General features: G+C 37.7%; 1 protein-coding gene across 2 annotated transcripts in view; it reads right to left on the bottom strand.

Moving 5' to 3' along the window:
- Window positions 1-19,541, bottom strand: part of LOC135077441 (tyrosine-protein phosphatase Lar) — a 538,711-nt gene that overhangs the window by 490,440 nt on the left and 28,730 nt on the right. For both annotated transcript variants that reach the window (XM_063971980.1, XM_063971981.1), the window contains exon 2: window positions 14,372-14,420. In XM_063971980.1, coding sequence (XP_063828050.1) covers window positions 14,372-14,392 — 21 coding nt within the window. In that variant the 5' untranslated portion in view covers window positions 14,393-14,420. The remainder of the gene's footprint in view (window positions 1-14,371; window positions 14,421-19,541) is intronic.

The raw sequence follows: 19,541 nt of genomic DNA, 5'->3' as shown, positions 1-19,541 counted from the left end.
CAATAATTGTGGTTACGTTTCGGTCCACGATCGCCACTTAATAGATTTCAACAATAAAAAGTATCACATTTAAAATTATTTTTTTAATTAAATAAAAATGCAAGCATAAATTTTTTTATATGACAAAACGAGATTTATATATAATAGAAACTAAAAATAAACTGTTCTATGTTAAGTTGATTGAGTATATTTCCATAAAAGACAATACATAAACAAACGATGCTGCGTGTAATGGATAAAAAACGCAAAGTTATCATTTGTGTAAATGAAAACATACTTTTTTTGGTAAATGTTGCCATTATGTAAACATTTGAGAGCTGCTTAGCTGATCACGGCTTCAAATCCGTTGAGTGGCGTTTGAGAATACCATTTAAAATTGAAGGATACTTAAATTTAGGAGCTCGTCAGCTGAGTGAAAGATTTGAGTAGCGTTTCAGTATTCGGCCGACAGTCTCTTATTATAGTAAATAATTCAACTTTTCAAAGCTTAATTCAAATTTCGATTGGTTCTTTGAAATCTTAGGCCTATTTTTTGCTTTCGTTGAGAAATACAGTCTCTTAGCTTATTCCACTATTTTGAACAACTCAACTAGAACGGAAACGAGGCAGTTTAGAAATTGACACTAATTGTCTAGTCTAGATTGCGCTGGCTAAATGGACCAAGTATGTTTATTTATTCTAATTTTGCCTACTTCATTAATTAATCAATAAACTTTGTTTTAAATCGAAACGCTATTAGGAACTTTGTAGTTTTTTTAACGTAGCTGGCTGGTAAAAGTATGGAGAACAATAAATAGTTTATCAAATTACTCGTACTACTTGACTTCTTCGTATGACTTACTTAATTTCATTAACTACCTACAAGGCTACGTAGTATTAGATATCATCTTCCGACTCTATCATAAATAAAAACTAAAACAATAAATCATAGTCATAAAAATCTTTATTCTTTCAATAAGGTCATTTATGCACTGCTGAAACTGAAGTCAAAGAAGCTAAAACTGAAGTTAACTAAAAACTATCAGCTCTTCAATGTTCCAACACCAATATTGGTGGCAACAAAGTTGATAAAAGTAACCATTTCATTTTTAACGGTTTAATTTGAAGCTATGACTCATCTAAACCCTCACCAAGATTCCGAACTAAAACGCCCGCGGCCATTAAAGAAGTTTGCAGACAATTTTTGTATCCAAGTTTCACCGGTTAAAACCTTTTACGGTGCTACTTACAATTTAAAAGCGCTGCAATAAGGCGCTGCATTATATTTCGCGTGAAGCGGAAAACGCTGCCTCGATTAGTGATGTGGATAAAACCGATTTTCAGACATTTTGAGTAATTAATCGATTCTTTTCACAATGCTTTCAGGCTCTATTATGTACCTAGGTAATAATAGTCTTGGAAACAATAATTGTGATATATTCAATAAGTCAAACCAACATAATTGTTCCAGAAAAAGTAGCGTGTTTTATTTTTATTTATCCCGCGGCTTAGTTAGGGTTTTACACAAACCACGCAAACACCAGAGTACCCTCTATGAGCTACCAGTACCAATAGCTTAGCGAGTGGCAACGTTTCAATTAAAATTAACCCAAAAATTGCGAGCGGCGCAGGACCGGTCTTTGTGGAAATCCTTGGGGGAGGCCTTTGTCCAGCAGTGGACGTCTTTCGGCGAACGAACGAACGAACGAACTAACTCAAAAAACCAATTATTTAGCCGCTTTTCACGCTCACCATCACATCCCTATTCTCAATAAGTATGAAGTGAGTGTGGGGTGTGGCCTTGCGTCGTCTGTAGGTAATTTATATATTGACTCGGCGGGCCGGAGGTCGTAATTCTTTTAGTCGCGAGTCAATTTGCTAGGCATTGCAACATTTACACCCTTATGGAGTACACGGAAAACGCATTTTTAAACACATAATATACGCCAGTCTAAGTCCTATCACTATTGAAAGTTTTAGGGGATGACCGTTTTACCAAACGACAGACTTAGGCATTTTATCGGCCATACGAATAGTCATATTTTTACCGGTTTTGTCTATTTTTTTATCGATTTGCAGTTGCCCTTCTCTATCAGGCTTTTGAAATTTCATATATCATTTAAAAACTGATAATTAATACTGTACCTACGCTAAAAACGGCGACAGAAAGGCATCATGGAAAATGTTACTAAATTAAATTACAGATAAGTATTTTAAATATTAAACACACGATTGCCATTGTTTTTTATTTGTATAACCTTTGAGAAAAAACAACAATGGCGACATAAAAAGAAATTTTAGGTTCAAACCGCAAAGCTTACTACAATTTAAAACGCGATTAATTCACAGTTCAACGTTTATGTAACAGAAATTAAAGGCGGCTGCCACATACTTGCGACTATCAATATGATAGCTATCCGCGATTAGTCGGAAGCTCTATTTAACGATTGTGTGATCCTGAAAGTGCTTCACGAGCTCTATCAAACGGTATCAATAATAGGTTACAGAATAAACTGGATCTATCCGAAAATTAAATGGCACTTTAGTTCTATAATAAGGACTGTAATAAAAATATTTTGCCTGTAATAAAAGTGTAGAGCAATTCTGTTAAAAAGCTCTTTATGTAGACCGTATTTAGTCGTAAACGCGACTTTACTTGGAATTCTATGGCGTCATAGTCATACAACGTTAAAAATTGCGCCGTTGAATTGCGTGCCTATCATCATTTTTTCCTCGTTTTGTGAACAAACTCCATTACTGTATTACCATTCATTATCCGTGCGGTAAATCAAATAGATAGCGCGTATTAATAAAACTAACTTAGTTGCTTTGTTCAAGGCTTCAAATGAATGCATCAATACGCTTTTGTGTTTGTAAATTCCTTTTTATAGTTTCGCAGCGGGGTTGATTGACGGTTGATCAAGTTTGCTGAAAGGTATAGTAACAAAAAAAACTTTTCATTGAATTCACTCTAACACCATAAAGTGGCATGATTCTGAAAGAAATTTAAAAAAAAAGTTACAAAAAAAAGAGACTCACTCAAATGACAAGGTTCAAACTTCAACATAATAAAAAAAAACAAATCGGAACAGCCAAATGCGTATTTGTAATCTGGCGCGAAAAAAGCACTACAAAAACAGACGCCGGAGCCTGTGTCATTTAAAAAAAAGTTACGCGAGTGTGATTTTAGCGCGGGCGGCGGACATTTTACCGCCTGACAAGGGTTACCGGTCATCATTCCGTGCAATTTACGAAAATAAAATATATATCGATCGCCTGACAGCCCGCCACATCTCTATTCCATTAGAGGGGCGGACACGGAATACGGGATGAGTGCCGTGACCCTTCGTATATCGTCCGAGATAATTGTTTAAGAGGTAATAGGTTAGAATGTTATTGGTTTTAGGACTGTTTAAAAAAATGCGAGATTTATCCCTTTTGGTTTTTCAGCTATCTCAGATTTCTGATACTATACTTACGAGCAAAAATATGGAATCACCCCCTTGTGTTTTGTACCGAGCGAACTTAAGAACTGAATGACTATGTATGTATCTGTGGTATTAATTTAAAGTTTATAATATTACCTTTAAAATGGTGCCATTTTTATTTGCCTTCTATTAGTAATTTAGTTTTTGTGATCGCTCGAAACAAATAGGGTGATTCCATATTTTTGCTCGCGAGTGTAGTTTTATGTCTAAGTCTCATTTGAATTCATTTAAAAAATGAACCATTTCAATAGGTAGCACACTTGAAAGTAATTTTTACATTGTCCTAATTCTGTTCCATAATTTTCTCGTAACCTCTCCGTTTCTCTTATTGGGGTTTTAAGAAAGCCCTACAGGCGCTACAGCTCATTAACCTTTGGAACCTAATTGAATTTCAAGCGACGTCAATGAGTCCAATTTGTAAGAATTTAATTGTAGATTCCAAGAATCACGTACTAGGTACTACCTACTTAGATTTTGATAAGGGCAAGTCAAGGTCTAATTCTTTTAAACAGAATTAATTTTATACCAACGTATTTGTATACTAGATATTAAGTAGGCACGTGTCACTCAGATAGGTAAGTCGGAAAAATTCAAACAGTCAACTTACAAAAATCTATTTCCTGATAACCTAATTGGAGCACAAAACTGACACAGTTCTCAAGTCTTTGTAAAGGGAAGATACCCGAAATAGTTGTCAATTTACATGAGTGCATCAAGGGCCTCCGGGCAGTCCATACATTACGTCGCAAAAGTGGTCACCCTCGGCCTCCCATTTCAAAGGTTGTAAATTGGAATGACCCTCCCTATATCTCAAGTGCGACACTGTGTAAGTTGATAGTTTACTTTGTCACGGCAGAAAATAGCGACGGACCTTCGCCCAAATAAGCAGTTATGTAAAACCGGAGGCTTAGCCAGTTGTTGCTAGGTTTCGCCAGACGATCCTCGGGCAAGACTGACTGGGCAAAGTCGAAACTTTTGGGTCGAATAGGACGAATGAGATAATAACGTTATCAAGTGGACTAGGGTTACTACATCTGACTAAAGATTACATAAGCTAATAGTTAGGGCTGGGCTGGACTCGGTATAAGAGCCAATTTTTCGCTGACAGTAACAAAACACTATTCGAGTTTGATATTATTAAAAAGTGAGCCCCGATTACGGTAATTTTTAACGTCTCCAATCCAGACGCGCTTCATCGATTCTGCGATACGATTGGTCAAAACAGCTGACGTACGCTGTTTTTTTTGTGTTTTGACCAATCGTATCGCAGAATCGATGAAGCGCGTCTGGATTGGAGACGTTATTTTATTAGTGTGTTACTGTATTACTGTGTTTTTGGCAAATAAACGTTTTGAATTTGAATTTGAATTTAAAAATGACCGTAATCGGGGCTCTGGTCGTGATTGATAATAGTGATGAGGAAAGTGTCTAAAATGTCAACATGGAGTTACGTCTAACTAAAGATTAAATGATCTAGTATACGAGTAGTTAGCTGGTCTCAGACTAAGGACCATTTTTTTATATGATTAACAATTTGCTAGTTAACTACGCATTAAGGAACTGGCTCTACGTCTATGAGCAGTCTTGGATGGTGAAGGAAGATGCTCAAAATTCAACAGTAAACAATGAACCAGTACCTAACTGCTGTCCACCACACAATAGAGCCTCATAATTGCCGAATACCCTTCCACTCCAGCATATTCGTGGAGTGCTGATTGACGCACAGAAACAACGGCTGTCTATTTTAGAGCGTTAATTAAATCCGCTGCACCATTAGCAATGTGCTTAATGTCCAATAAATGGGCCGTAATGAATGGGCCCAATCGGACGCGCAGTGACGGCCGTGCAACGCATCACAGAATATAGTTTATGCAGTAGAACTTAAGGCTTTTTCTTCTTCTATGGTTTATATACGCTATAACAGCTATTAAGCCTGATCTTTTCGCACCCTTCATAATTATTATTCAATTGTAACAGGTGTAAGAGCCGTCTGACATGATTCAATATGGCACATTTTAAATGCTTGCAAATGTCGTATTTTTTATTTTATTATTTTCGTACTCAGCAGAAAATCATGAAATCCATATTTTTTATCAATAAATAACTAAGCCTTCTGGGCTTCTGGGTCTACTGGGTCTAAATCAGTTTTGTGTGACCACACCGGTCCACAAAGCAGTACGTTTGACAGGAACAATTTATGCCCGTAGTTCACACTTACCAAAATGATAAGATTGCGTATAAAACAGTGTATAGATCACACACACATTATTTTGTTTGGGCATATAAAGCTCAACTTTGTGTTTGACCAAAACCACGTAACTAAAACAATAATCGTTCATGTTATGCTCACAAAAGTAATAAGCGTCCAAAAACCCATATAAAAACCGATTTGCTCAGTGAAATGTATTATTACGAGATCCAGCTGGCCATACAAAAGGGCATTCTTCTATAAACCATATAAAACACGGTTTTCCAGTTGGGGACATCCCGACCGCGTCCCTCCCCGCATCACTGATCAAAAGGCGCACGGTTGATTCGTCATATCCTCTTCTAACCGAAAAGTGACGGTGTAGGCCCTTCTTCCACATTACGTAAATATAATGTTCTTGATATTATTGCATTTAAATTGACACTAGCTCTAGCTCTAGCTTTTTTTAACCCTCAACAAATCAAGGTTCTAAAATGGTTGCAATAATTTTGAACTTGCCTGTCCAACTAAGATTTTATGAACAAAGGTACACCAACAGCAAAACACATAAGACATTGGCAGTATACAATGTAGGGTTTCAGTCTAAATATGTAAAGGGTTACTAAACTATAGGCATCAATTTGATCGCAACCATACCTAACCATACGTGATGTTGTAAATGTAGCATTTTGTTTTACATCCATACCTATGTGCCTATTTACTAACTACACTCCTAAAGATATATAGATAGGTACTTTATAAGTAAGTACAATTTAATGTGTGTCGATAAATTTCCAAGCTCAACTCATAAAACTTTAAAACTACACCATTAGTCATACTTTAGGCCTACGGCCGTCTAGGCGTTGGTATCGCCTATAAATTAATACGTAATCATCCTGAGAACTTCTGAAGTACAAACTTAATTGCTTGCTGTACTAAGTACATGTCTAGCAAAGCAATTAGCCTGCTTTATTGGTGGTAAAGTCGGAATTTTTAATCGCATCATAAAAGACATGTGACGTCTTAAGATTTTTCTCTTGAAAAGCTTCATTACCTTCACAACTATTTTCTTGCTTAACTGTATTATAAATCACGTTACATCTAATTATAACTGTATTTTTCTTTAAGAATAATCGAATTTTATAGGCATGTAGAGGTCATTATTATTCATAATTTTCACATTTATCACACCTACCTACTATCAATGAATACTCCAATTTGTAAGTGTGTCTTTTCTAAAGCTATCTGAAACAGTTGTTAAAGAATTCACTACCTATATTACAAAGATGATTTACACACAGTTTGTGTAGAGGCCGTCAACCATCAATGCGCGTGCTCAGCTTTCGTGTGCAACGGCCTTAAACCATCCCTCACATTCCGAGTGAGCGCTCCTTCGCGATCGGAGGGAGCCGACGAATAATCTGACCACACTCGATTCGTTGGGCGCTCTGTGAACTGGGACTAGGCCGTTTTAGTATCACTGGTTGTACCTTCGGCAACAGTGTTAATTATCCATTGCCAGTCTTGTCGTCTCGTTCTATCGCAAAGAATCACCATTTGATGAGTGCGAGAGCAAAAACGGAATTGGATAGTTATTATTTATTTATTTATTTATTTATTTTCCACACTTATAACTATCATTACAGGTTGACGCCTAATGCGATAGTATAACATACTTTGCTAAATAATGTTTAATCTAAACTTATATCTATAACCATATTCTAATAATCTTAACAATAACAAATCACGTATAGAGCAGCTATTGTGAACTCATTCAGAGAGCAAGCAAATAAATCAATTCGATCCGCTAACGTATAATTATTAATTATTAATTAGTTAACAGTGTGGCCGTGTGTACGTGAAAATGAACCTTATTCGGTACTTAACTCTAGCCAAGATACAGCACCTAAATCTTCATAGATTGGTCATCTTCAGTCAGCTACTGCTGCACTACCTGCGATGCTACTCTGTAGTAGTTCTAGTTAAAGAGTAGTTTTTTTGCGTCACAAGCATTGCTTACATTTTTTGACAGAAGTTAAGTTCAGATTATGAAAGATAGGTATAATTAGGCGCCAGTCAAGTTAATCTGGCTAGTTATAGATTTTTTGTTTTATCTTAGAAAGTGTTTTAAAAAAATTATTAACCTTATTTCTGCATAGTTTGTCAGATCGTAACTACTGCTGGCGTAAATAAGTTTGTGTATCGTATTAAAATTTTCAAGAAGGAAGCTAGAATATCCCAAGAAGACGTGCGCCAATTCATTACACAATGTATCGGCTCTCCACTCCATAAAACCATTAGCAGAGCACCAGTCGCAAGTGAAACTACAAACTGCCTTAAGTAGTCTCAAGTCAGCATAATTCAGCAACATTAATGGCCGCTTTATCTATCGCATCTCAGCTGCCGGCAGTAATCCGGGATCACCGGGCCGCAGGTGTCCGGGCCGGATCCGACGGCGGACATTACGCCCGCACTTTATACGATGAATTTAACCGGAGCGGGACCACAGGGAAGACACAACGGTCGACCCGATTGACAGGGTCGACCGTTGTGATGTAAAGGACAGAACGAGATTTACCGCACTCATTCCAAATTAAAGGTTCGTTCGTTCGTTTCAGCCGAAAGACTATCAATGCTGGACAAAGGCCTCCCCCAAGGATTTCGACAAAGACCGGTCCTGCGCCTCTCGCACTTTTTCGCAAATTAAAGGTACAGTTTACAAAACGCTCATACTTACGTCACTGTGTACGTGTGATCTATGATATTACGTAAAATTATTCTCTTCTCTCTTTTTTGCTACATGTTTACCTTTACTTATCGGGACATGACAGTGTGGCTATCACGATTGTTGTGACTATAATGACTACGAGGCATAAGTCAAAGTAATTCTTACCGTTATCTAGATTCGAAGTCATTGCAATGTTTACACACAATATTGCGCAGTTCTACCTCTGTTTTACAGGATTAGTTAATTAATGTTAGGTGCAATTATAACTCCCTCTAATATAACTAACCTCTGCACAAAATTTATTTTAATTGGAAATTATATCTACGTATGAATAAAATCTCGGAGAAAATATGAAAAAACATCCCATACTTATTATAACCCCATGAATGCTACTGACAACGCGAGTCTTGTAGCACAGTAATGGGCTGACACTGTGTAGGTTTGCTGTCGACACGACAAGAAGAAGATGAAGCTATGCCTCTCTTTGGAACAGAATGTTCTGGCTGCAGTCCTTGGTTTGTGTCTACGGAACCCTCGAGCATCGACGGGTTGAAAGGCCAGCGTTTACTTTAAGCGTTTGGGTGCCTGACAAATTGGAAATTTAGAGTTTTCGATTGCTTTATCGATTTCCGATCCAAATTGAGTAAGTCAAGCGTACGTTTTTAAAATAATGTCCCAATATATCGGCAGTAAAAAAACATTTAGCAACATCTGAGTAGGAATTTCATTCAGCCAGATACGTTCTGCTGAAAAAGGTTAAATTTAACGTCACTTTTCTCGATAACAATACCAACGCGAACGTAATATAAAAGCTTAAGGAAACTTTTAGCCTTTATTACAGCAGTTTTCTAAAAAATGAGTTAATTCAACAAGTTACGACATAAAGTTATATTTTGCACCACGCAAGTGCATATTTCATCATAGAGTTAGCTGTTTAAATATTCAAACGAGTAGAAACCAAGCGGTCTATATGCAAGCATATTTTGCTGTATTTCTAATTTCTAATTTCGACTGTATAAATTACTTTTAGTGACGTCACATGTCACTTTATATTCTTTTCATCAGATTTAGTGATGCGTAATTTAATCAGGTAACATCTAAATTTTTTTAATGAAATTAAACACAAGGTTTTTTTTGCTATTAATTTATTTACATGTAAATTGTCATTACGAGTTGTTAGGGCAATAGAAATGTTCGCTTCAGAAACTTTTATCTACAACTAACTAGCGTATAAATAATTAAAATTTATTTTCATTCAAACAAACTCAGCAAAAGTATGGCAAACAGACAATAATCTTATGTACATCTGTTGCTGGTGAACGTTTTGGGTACAACTGTAAGTCCACAGAGAAATAAATAAATAAAATCATATGACACATAAAGTACAGACTCCCAACAGTCCCAACACGTCATCATAATTCATCATCATAATCGGGTCATTTCTTATGAGGCCCATAGTAAGCATTTAATCTCAACTACCCTTTCTAATTTACTATCAAATGTTTGGCTAACACCCAAGACTCAAGCATAGTAAAAATACATGTTCCATAGTAATGGTTATCTATCGTCTTGTAAATCCCGGCCGAAGCAAGAGTGGGCGCCGACGGTGCGGGTAGATTGATAAACGCGCGGAAGCACTCGCCGCCTAATGAATGGGGAGTGGCACGCACGCCGCGTGCCATTGCAGTGCTGATGCACAGGGCACACGGCAAATGGTTAACGTAGCTTTATGTAGAGTACCCACCCGATTGAGCTTGCACAATTTGACAAATAGGAATAAAAATATTTTGGATGAAAGAGTGAGTGTGAGCGAGATAGCAAGTGTGGCATGATGGCGCCCACCGCGTAACGATGAGTGTTTCTCGTGCCATTGCAGTGCTGATGCACAGGGTACACGGCAAATGGTTACCGTAGTTTTATGTAGAGTACCCGATTGAGCTTCAAAAATTACTCTGTTGTATGTATAAACCATCTTTGGATGAAGCAAGTGTGAGCGAGAGGGATGTACGAGATGTGAGCGAGATGGCATGTGTGACATGATAGCGCCGACCGTGTGGATTGCAAATATTGCAATTTTACTCTATTGTATAAAATAATATTTGTGTGAATGGGGAGGGGCACGCACGCGGCGTGCCATTGCAGTGCTGATACACAGGATACCAAGGGCAAATGTACGTAGCTTTATGTAAGATGTAGAGTTGCCGATTGGGCTTCAAAATGATGACGTCATAACTCCAAAGAGTTCTATTAACCACTTACAGACTGAGATATTTCTGTACTATGTTGGTCAAACAAATCATCTACTATCTTCTTTGCACATTTGCATTGTCTGCTGTACACGGCAAATGTATGTAGCTTTATGTAGAGTTGCCGATTGGGCCTTAAAGTTATGTGATCAGACACAAAATCACTAGACAGATAGTTTTAACTGAGATATTGCTTATTTAGAAAGTGATACGTCGAATCAGTCCGCTGTACAGAATACGAACACGGCAAATGGTTTATGTAGTTGCCGATTGAGCTTCACCATTATAGGATTACTCCACTAAACAGGCTGCGTTAAATTTGAGATGTTACTTACTAAGTTGGGGACTTATTATTGGATACTTGTATCAATAAAATAATTTACTGGATTTCGAGGAAGTGAGTGGAGCAAAATGTGCTGACATTATTCTTATCTGACTCTCCACTTAGAAGACTGTTTTCTTTCCAAGTATATTTTTTTCAGTGTACCTAATTCCTTTTTCGTTTTTCCGCAACACGTGGAAGCGCTTACTATGTATGTGTGTAGGTGTTGTATAATCTGCGCCAAAAGATGTCGGCAATGTATCAAAACAATAAGTCCGTCTATCTTTTATCGAACTTTCTATATTGTCTTAGCCATTTGAGTAAAACTTTTCTGAGTGAAATATTCAAAGAGATACTCTATTTCAGCAGGTTTTTATGGTAGCCAATTCAGATTGCCAAAGTCAATTGACGTAGATTTTATGTCCATAGGAACGTGCCTACTGATCCCACCCTCCTCACGATTGCAGTATCTGCAATCCTCGCTAACTGCAAGCCATGCCATAACGCCGAGATATTTACGATTTTCACGCTATTCCCGCCGCAACTAACAGTACAGTTAACTGTTAACAGTTACTGCCAAATATTACTTATAGCACCCGAGACCCAGCTGTGAAACGTGAGCTGAACAGTAAAAATTCTCGGTCAGGTGTTAAAATAAACGACCAACAATAAATGGGAGCTTGGGAAAGGAGTCAGGAGTGTAATGCTTGGATTTCTGGAGCAACGGGATCAATAGATGGGATTCTTGTCTTCAGGTGTCGAGAGCAACAAGGTAAGAGGATTCTTGAGGATGTCTTCAGGTGTTGAAAGGAAAGGGAATCTGAAAGACAATAAAGTATGTTGAGTAACATAGGAGATAGAGTCGTTATTTTAACAGGTAACGGAAAATTTAATAACAGTTGAGTTCTCTGGTCAGTTTAATCAAAACAATCGATTTTAACATACGCGGCCATAAACAATAATCGTTAAACAGATTGCGCGGGAACAACGCATCCCCTGACACCTCAAGCATTATAACGGAAAGCAATTTCGCACGGAGAACACTTGTACGCCGCTCCCATTCCGTCCGACCAGCCCGGCCGATTCATTTCCCTGATGGCCACCCATTACACCGGTCAAGATGGATGGATAACAAACCAGCAATTACACTATAAACACAATGACAATCGAATGTTTTCACTAATTGAACAAGCCACCCGAAGATCGATTCGTTTAAGAGCACTATATGAAATGAAAGTCACACGTATGCGTGACGCGACACTTGATATATGAACACCATTGACTTTACGACCGATGGCGACGTTTATTAATCTAGGGGGTCACCTCCACGCATGTAAAATTAATAGAGTGCTTTAATACGTGGACGACGCGAACGAATCAACGTTCCTTGATGGACGTTCTTAAATTCCAGTAATGGATTCGTTTAATGCAAACAACTGGAGGCGACAACAAAAAGCTTTACAAAACTGGGCGAGTGAGCTGAACTAAAACGATAATGAAGGAATTAGCGAGTCTGCGTCACTTGGCAAAGAATCCTAATCATAATAACTCAAGATGGTATCGCGGAGGTAGGCGATGAACAAAAGGCAGCGCCGGCGAGCAACAATGGCGCCCGACGCGGGGCCAAGATCCGCGCTAACAAATTACCAACCCGCAGATAACTAAGCAATATTAAATCATAGTAATTTGTGGTTGCAAGGCGCAGCCCCTTTTATTATCTTTAGGCTCAAGAATGACTGAGATATTATTGTCGTTGTCTTTTTCTTTGATTCGGTTATCTGCGTTGATATTTAGAATAAAACTGGGTGTATTTTAAAAGCTTGGGGATTTATTAACAAGCGGCACTGACAAGAAATAGCAGTATTTAAATCAGTCTAAAGAGTAACATTCAGCTGGAAGTTGGCAAGTCTGTGTGAAACTGCAATTTCGCCGCTCATAAAACAGGAACCCGGAGTCGGCAGCGCAATCGCATCTTTTCACTGAGCTCCTTCGGAGGCGCATTAGCAATTCTAACCATCGCAATAGTTGCTCGGAAATTGTAATATTTAGTCTTAATAAAGCCATTCGTAACGCTGAATATCCGGAACAGGCGTGAGCTACACTGCCGCTGCAGCGGAGTGGTTCGTTTCCCGCAAATTTACTGGAATTCACACGAGATCCAATTTGCACCAAGATTATAAACATTCTGATCTTATACTTCAGGTTCATTCATATGCATTAGCATAACTTAGTCGAATGAAAAAAACATTGCGTCTAGAAGTTCTTATAAGGCAACTACAGTAAACAAAACAACTGTCATTTGTCTAACTGTATAAATTTTTAAAGACATGTCCTGCCGTTGACACTGTCTAACTAACCAAATGTCCAATATCACTTAAAAACTTCCAATTAACTTCGGCCCATACATAGTATATCATCATAAAATCAATATCAGCTCCGCTCCACTCGATTCGGGCATTATTAATAGAAAAGCTGCAAAATCCGACCGTAGCGAAACGAGTATCCAAAATTCTAACCGCTATAAATTCCCTACTCGAGCAATCGCGAGCGTTCTGCGGCTATTGGGCTATTGTATCGCATAGCGGCTACAGGATATAGTATATTAATGAACCGATAGCGAGCAATATGAGGGCTGGAACGGTTTATATAAATTTACCGAACACAGTTACAGCCCTGCGGACAATGGACCGCCTGACCCGACCGTATGCAATCTTTCATGATGATATTTTAAAAGTGGAATATCGTGCCAAAATGTTTTAATTCGGCTCTCTCCGGACGTGCGAAATTATGCGAGAAATGTTACGTGCAAACTCCATACGGGGCATTAAATTACGCTTGAATGCAGACTTTTACATGAGCTGGGATTTTTAGGAAGAGCTCTTACGTTCTTTTTGCTATGCAAACAACCGTTACAGCGCTACAACGAGTTTTTATATCCGAATGCTAGTTAACTCTCGTCTGAAGCGCTTTTACTTAGCATTTTTTTTGTGTTCGTGCAACATAAAAATTACAAACATTTTCTGCAAAATGTACTCAACTTTAAAAAGTCGCAAAATACGCCACCTAGGATAAAAGTGAAAGAATTTATGAATCCTTCGGGTTCATTGAAAGTTCCGGTTTTTGCGACACCAACGCCATCTAACAGAAGCGCTAGCATTTACCGAGTAAACGTTCAGCGCCACCTAGCGGATTTTTCGCGAGCTAATGGAACAAGACACCAACCCTAAACGTTAATCCAGCGGGAACATAGCAGTTGTCGCGCAAAACATCTCATAGATGGCGGTATAAGACCAAATCCGTAGCAAGGTTGTGATGTGTATTACTGTAAAGAATATCGTATTTCTTTTCAAATTGACGTTAAATAATTAATTTTAAATTCATCCAAAATGTATTAAAATCAATATATTTCTAGGTACTCACGGGTGTGGTTTCAGCTACCATCCTTGGTAACTGTTCGGCAACTAAATGTCTGAAACAATGAAAAAATCAGATTATTAAAAGATCCATTGTCAGTCGCGGTACCACGACGCGGTACACTTGGTACCTACTAATTGTCATCTGTGAACTATTGATATCTTTACAAGCAGTTCCTACTCATCTGTCACCACTAATGCCTTCTACATGACTACAGATAAAAAGTGTTTCTCAATGCTTTCATACATAACAACTACACAAATGTCTGGGAACGTATTGACGAAACCGCGAACCAATCGTCTATTTGCCCTATGCTATTTGTGCAATTTCACAATTATTAAATATCCAATATTTAGAATACCTCCTGGATTTAATCAAAAAATCTCCAAAAGTTCAAAGACTCCGACCACTTTCAATTCGATTAATCTTTAACAAGCGCCAGTACTCGACCTTGGCAATAATAACACACGTTTACATTACAATGGGCATCGAATCCAAACAGTAACAAACTCAATCGATAGGAGATTGCTATACTCGGCCTTCCAAAAAACAACGCGATTAAAATGTACTTAGGAAAATGACTCGCTTACTTCCGCAATCGGAATCGTAGAGATTATTTTATGGGCACTTTCATTGTTATCGGCTGGTATCCCTTTTCCCTACAAACGATGCGAGTTGGTGGAATTGAATTAAGCCTTTTGAAGTCTCATTGCAGCGTATTCTGTTGGAATTTCTAAGATAATGTGGATAAAAATCGCTCTACATCTCGTTACAAGATTCAACCTATAGCAACTCAATAACTTTATTGTTTTATAGGCTACACACACACCCTTTCATCATAAGGTTGGTTATAAAAGCGCCGATGAGGTATTTAAAATGGCTTAGGCTTTATAAACCTAAGGACTAACCCAGCCTATAAAAATCGTTGCAGTAGAGGTCCACTAAGGCAAAAAATCAAGACCTCAAACAAAACTATGTAAAATCACATAAAATAATAGCAATACTTTTTAAATACTACATATTACAGTATGACATCAGCATAATCATCAAGACGATAAATTAGTCACTCGTTAAATATTGTCACTACAAAAAATGGTCACAAATCAGCGTAATAAAATCGTAATGGAAATTAAAATTATACTCTGCCCCGTCGCGTATTGATGCCGAATGTAATTTACGCGTTTTACGAGTAATGCGTCCAATAAACAGCCTAAAGTGTCATTTCAGCAACAAACGGTCAGCTATAGATTTGAGTAATCGAAAATGCATTTTGGTAAACGAAATTAAAGTCTAGGAAATTTTGAAACATTTAAAAAGCATCTCATGTCCAGATCAGTTTCAATGCTCAATAATTTATTGCACTAGGTACCTACTTGTCGACGAAATTTCAGAGCCTGTTAGGACTTAGCCTATCTGACAAACAATAACTTTTGGTAGCGAATAGACACGTCTCGCAGAAGAGAAGAAACTGACCGTAATAATATTAGCATCTTACGTGAAATTTTTTGTATGACATTAGCAGAATTAGTCGCAAATCGCTTTACAATGGCCTTTAAAAGTTATCGCCAAGCTCAGAAACTAAAGGTAAAGCACATCAAAGGCATTACACATAATTTACGTTATTCCGTGAACACCGCCACATCTTGCCAGTGACGGGGCATAGTGACAGCTGGAAATGAGCTTATTTGAACACTATTCCCTATTTGTAATTTAATACCAACGCATCTGAATAAAAACAAATATTGAAACTGTTGATGCGGGACCAATAATGATGTTAAAGAGTTAAGGACCAGTCACAGTGCAAAGTCTACAGACGACGGCATATCAAGATAAACCCTGCGCCCTGCGTCATATTAATGTAGTTAACCTAATTGTGATTTTGCAACTAAACTGTAAGGCTGAGTTGCACTACATAATTTTAACCGTGACTTTAACGATAACCGATGTATTTTGTATGGAGTTAGACAGATTTTTGACGTTTATGAATGTCAAAGTAAGATTGTGCACTGTGCAGCCCAGCCAAGTATATTCTGGTGTAATGTCCACTGTACTTATGTTATACAGTTACTTTTGTTTATAAATCAAATCTAGGAATAGTAGTCTAATAAATCATAATATGCCATTGGTTTTGCACATATCAGAATACTTTTGTGGTTAAACGGTATTATTTACTAAAATTTTAAATTATAGCAGCAGCATTATTCACTGCTTAAAATAAAGATCCTGTTGATTTAATAATGTCCCTCAGTCAGAATATTAATGTCTTGGAATTACCTATTTGTCAAAAACATATTTAGGTAACAACATTGGACGTATCAGAAATGTACTGGACTAGACAGGTCCACGAAAATGGTATCTAGAATGAGGGTATCAAGCCCTGCGATTGGCAGGTGCCGTTTTATTTGTGACAGCTGAAGATTATACCTAATCTTCTTGGCTTGAAGGATCAAAATAATAGTTATTTTTCGTTGAGTTAGTAACAATCACTTATTATTAAACTATCTAACAGGAAATCGCAAAAACATCATTAGATTTGGAAATCGATTTCAATTCCTTGAAATTCTACCAACAGTTTGTATTATCTGTAAAGCCAACTCTATAATCTGTAACTTATTTGTGATGCATTAAGATACAGTCTTCATTGTAAATATTTAAAACAGCGAGCTTAATAAATAGTCAATAGGTAAATCAATACGTTTTCAATAACATAGCGACAACGTCGACAGCTAAAACTCATTGTGTATTCGAGTTTTTAAATCATTATAAATGCGAAAGTTAGTATGGAGTCTGGATGTTTGTTACTCTTTCACGCAAAAATTACTGAACAGATTTTGATGAAACTTTACAGTATTGTTGTTTATAACCCAGAATAACATAAGCTATAATTTTATGACGATCTGTGACAAACTAAATTTCACGCGGGTGAAGCCGCGGGCAAAAGCTAGTGAACAAATAATTTAGAACCTACACCCGCCTGCACTAATTTTAAATACAAAAATCTGTCGTTCTCTGATTTGGAAAAGCGAGAAAATGAAAAGTTCCCTAATAGCCTATAATGAAAAGAAACACCACGTTCAAAAATAGTACCGCCAGTAATTGGCAAAAGAGATGTAATACACAGCGCGGCCTAAACGTGACGGCTGCCGGTTCATTTGTGACAGCTGGAAATTAGGTCTGTGCGCTCGCTCCCGTTTGAACCCTGCTGCGATTCAATGTTCCCAGTTTACCGAAAACTGTGAAGTTTGCGTTAACTGTTTAAAGCGTTTACATGACTTGGGTGGAACTGAGGGTTAAGTGTGAGTTTACATCAAACGTCGTCACTAGTGAGCGCGTAAAAATATGACATTAAGGCTGAGTTGCACCACCTAATTTTGACCGTAACTTTAAAGATAACCGGTGTTTTATGTATAGAGTTTGACATATTTTTGACGTTTATCAAAGTTAAAGTAAGATGGTGCAACCCAGCCTAAATGCATGACGGATTGTACAGCGCCCCTAGCGGAAACTTTCATGAAGTAAAATTTTCATGTATCGACGGTGAAGTGACAAACAATACCTCCTAACATTTTTTATGAAATCGATTTTACTTAATTTCGCGTGAACTTTTTCCATTCGAAATTTTCCCCTAACTGATATATCTTTTTAGATAGCAATAAATCTTTGTGGAAATAGCTGCTATATTATGCGCAAGTAATATTTACGTATTGTTTTCATTCTCCTGAAAACCAAAAAAATAAATGCAGTTAAGAGGTATTGTCACTTCGCGCTCACTAAGGAGGACGTTTGATGTAAATTCACACTAAGCCCTCTGATAATGTCCTCGTTTCGTGATGCAAATTTTTCTATCGACAGCACATTAGTGCTGCAATTCAATGTTCTCAGTTAAACGAAAACTGTGAAGTTTGCGTTAACTGTTTAAAGCCTTTACAAGACTTGAGTGGAACTCATGTCCTCGATCCGTGATGCTAATTATTCTTGAGTGTACTTTGATTCAATGTTCTCAGTTTACCGAAAACTGTGAAGTTTGCGTTAACTGTTTGAAGCGTTTACATGACTTAAGTGGCACTGTTTATGTCCTTATTCCTGTCTGATTCGAATTGTTTTATCGACACAAATATCAATGTTCTCAGTTTACCGAAAACTGTGAAGTTTGCGTTAACTGTTTGAAGCGTTAATGACTTGAGTGAAACTCATGTCCTCGATTCGTGATGCTAATTATTCTATCGACATTTAATAAAGAGTGTTCTGAGATTCTATGTTAACTAAAAACTATGAACTTTACATTAAAACTGTTTGAAGTTTTTACATGACTTGAGTGCAACTGTTCAGGTTTTCGTTGCGTGATCACTATTATTTTATCGACAGCACATTAGCACAAGTGACATTAGAGTGCACTACCATTCAATGTTCTCAGTTAACCGAAAACTGTGAAGTTTGCGTTAATGTTTGATAGTCCAGTAGAATTAGCTTTTAAATCGGAAATAATTCCTACAAAAGATTTTATTGCTTTAATGGCTTCATTGGTTGCCCATTAAGACTCTCCTAAGTTTTCGACTTCGACGGAGTTGTGCTTAAGTGGTGGGGGCCCCCGAAAGGGGCGCTTTTTCGGTTTTCCAGTTATACCGCGTAAAGGACTTACACTATCGAAAAGTGGTCTTCCTGATGGTTGAAGGGCATTTAATTCTGCATTAAATAAGACCAAATTCATATGTTTTGAACAAACCGTTCTCGTGCAAATGTTCGGCAAAGTAGAAAATATGTGTATAATTAATGACCCTCTCCACGTCCAATGGCTCGTTACCCGCAGGCTTCCAAGTCTTGAAAAGGAGCGCCTCAACCAGTGTAACCCTATCAAGGCATACGAGCTGGATTCGCCGATCCTTGTTCGTCCCAGCCGTTCCTTAACTGCGGTTGCTGCACCTCTTCCTGGCACTCACCTGAACGACTCTGTGTTACCTACTGTGGCTGCCCCTCTTCCTTGTATCCTCCTGCACGACTACGTTGCCTAGCCGTATGCCTGGTCTAAGGTTTGACGCCAAAAATCAACAAAAACAAGTTCATATTAAAACGCTGAAGAGTTTTTTGATTGTTTGTTTGAACGCGCTAATCTCAAGAATTACTAGTTTGATTGAAATAATAATTTTTGTGTTGAATAGCTCATAAATTGAGGAAGGCT

The sequence above is a fragment of the Ostrinia nubilalis genome, chromosome 13 (assembly GCF_963855985.1).
Source record: "Ostrinia nubilalis chromosome 13, ilOstNubi1.1, whole genome shotgun sequence".
Classification (NCBI taxonomy): Eukaryota; Metazoa; Arthropoda; class Insecta; order Lepidoptera; family Crambidae; genus Ostrinia; species Ostrinia nubilalis.
Note: the sequence above shows the minus strand (reverse complement) of the source record. Positions and strands in the feature narration are given on the sequence as shown.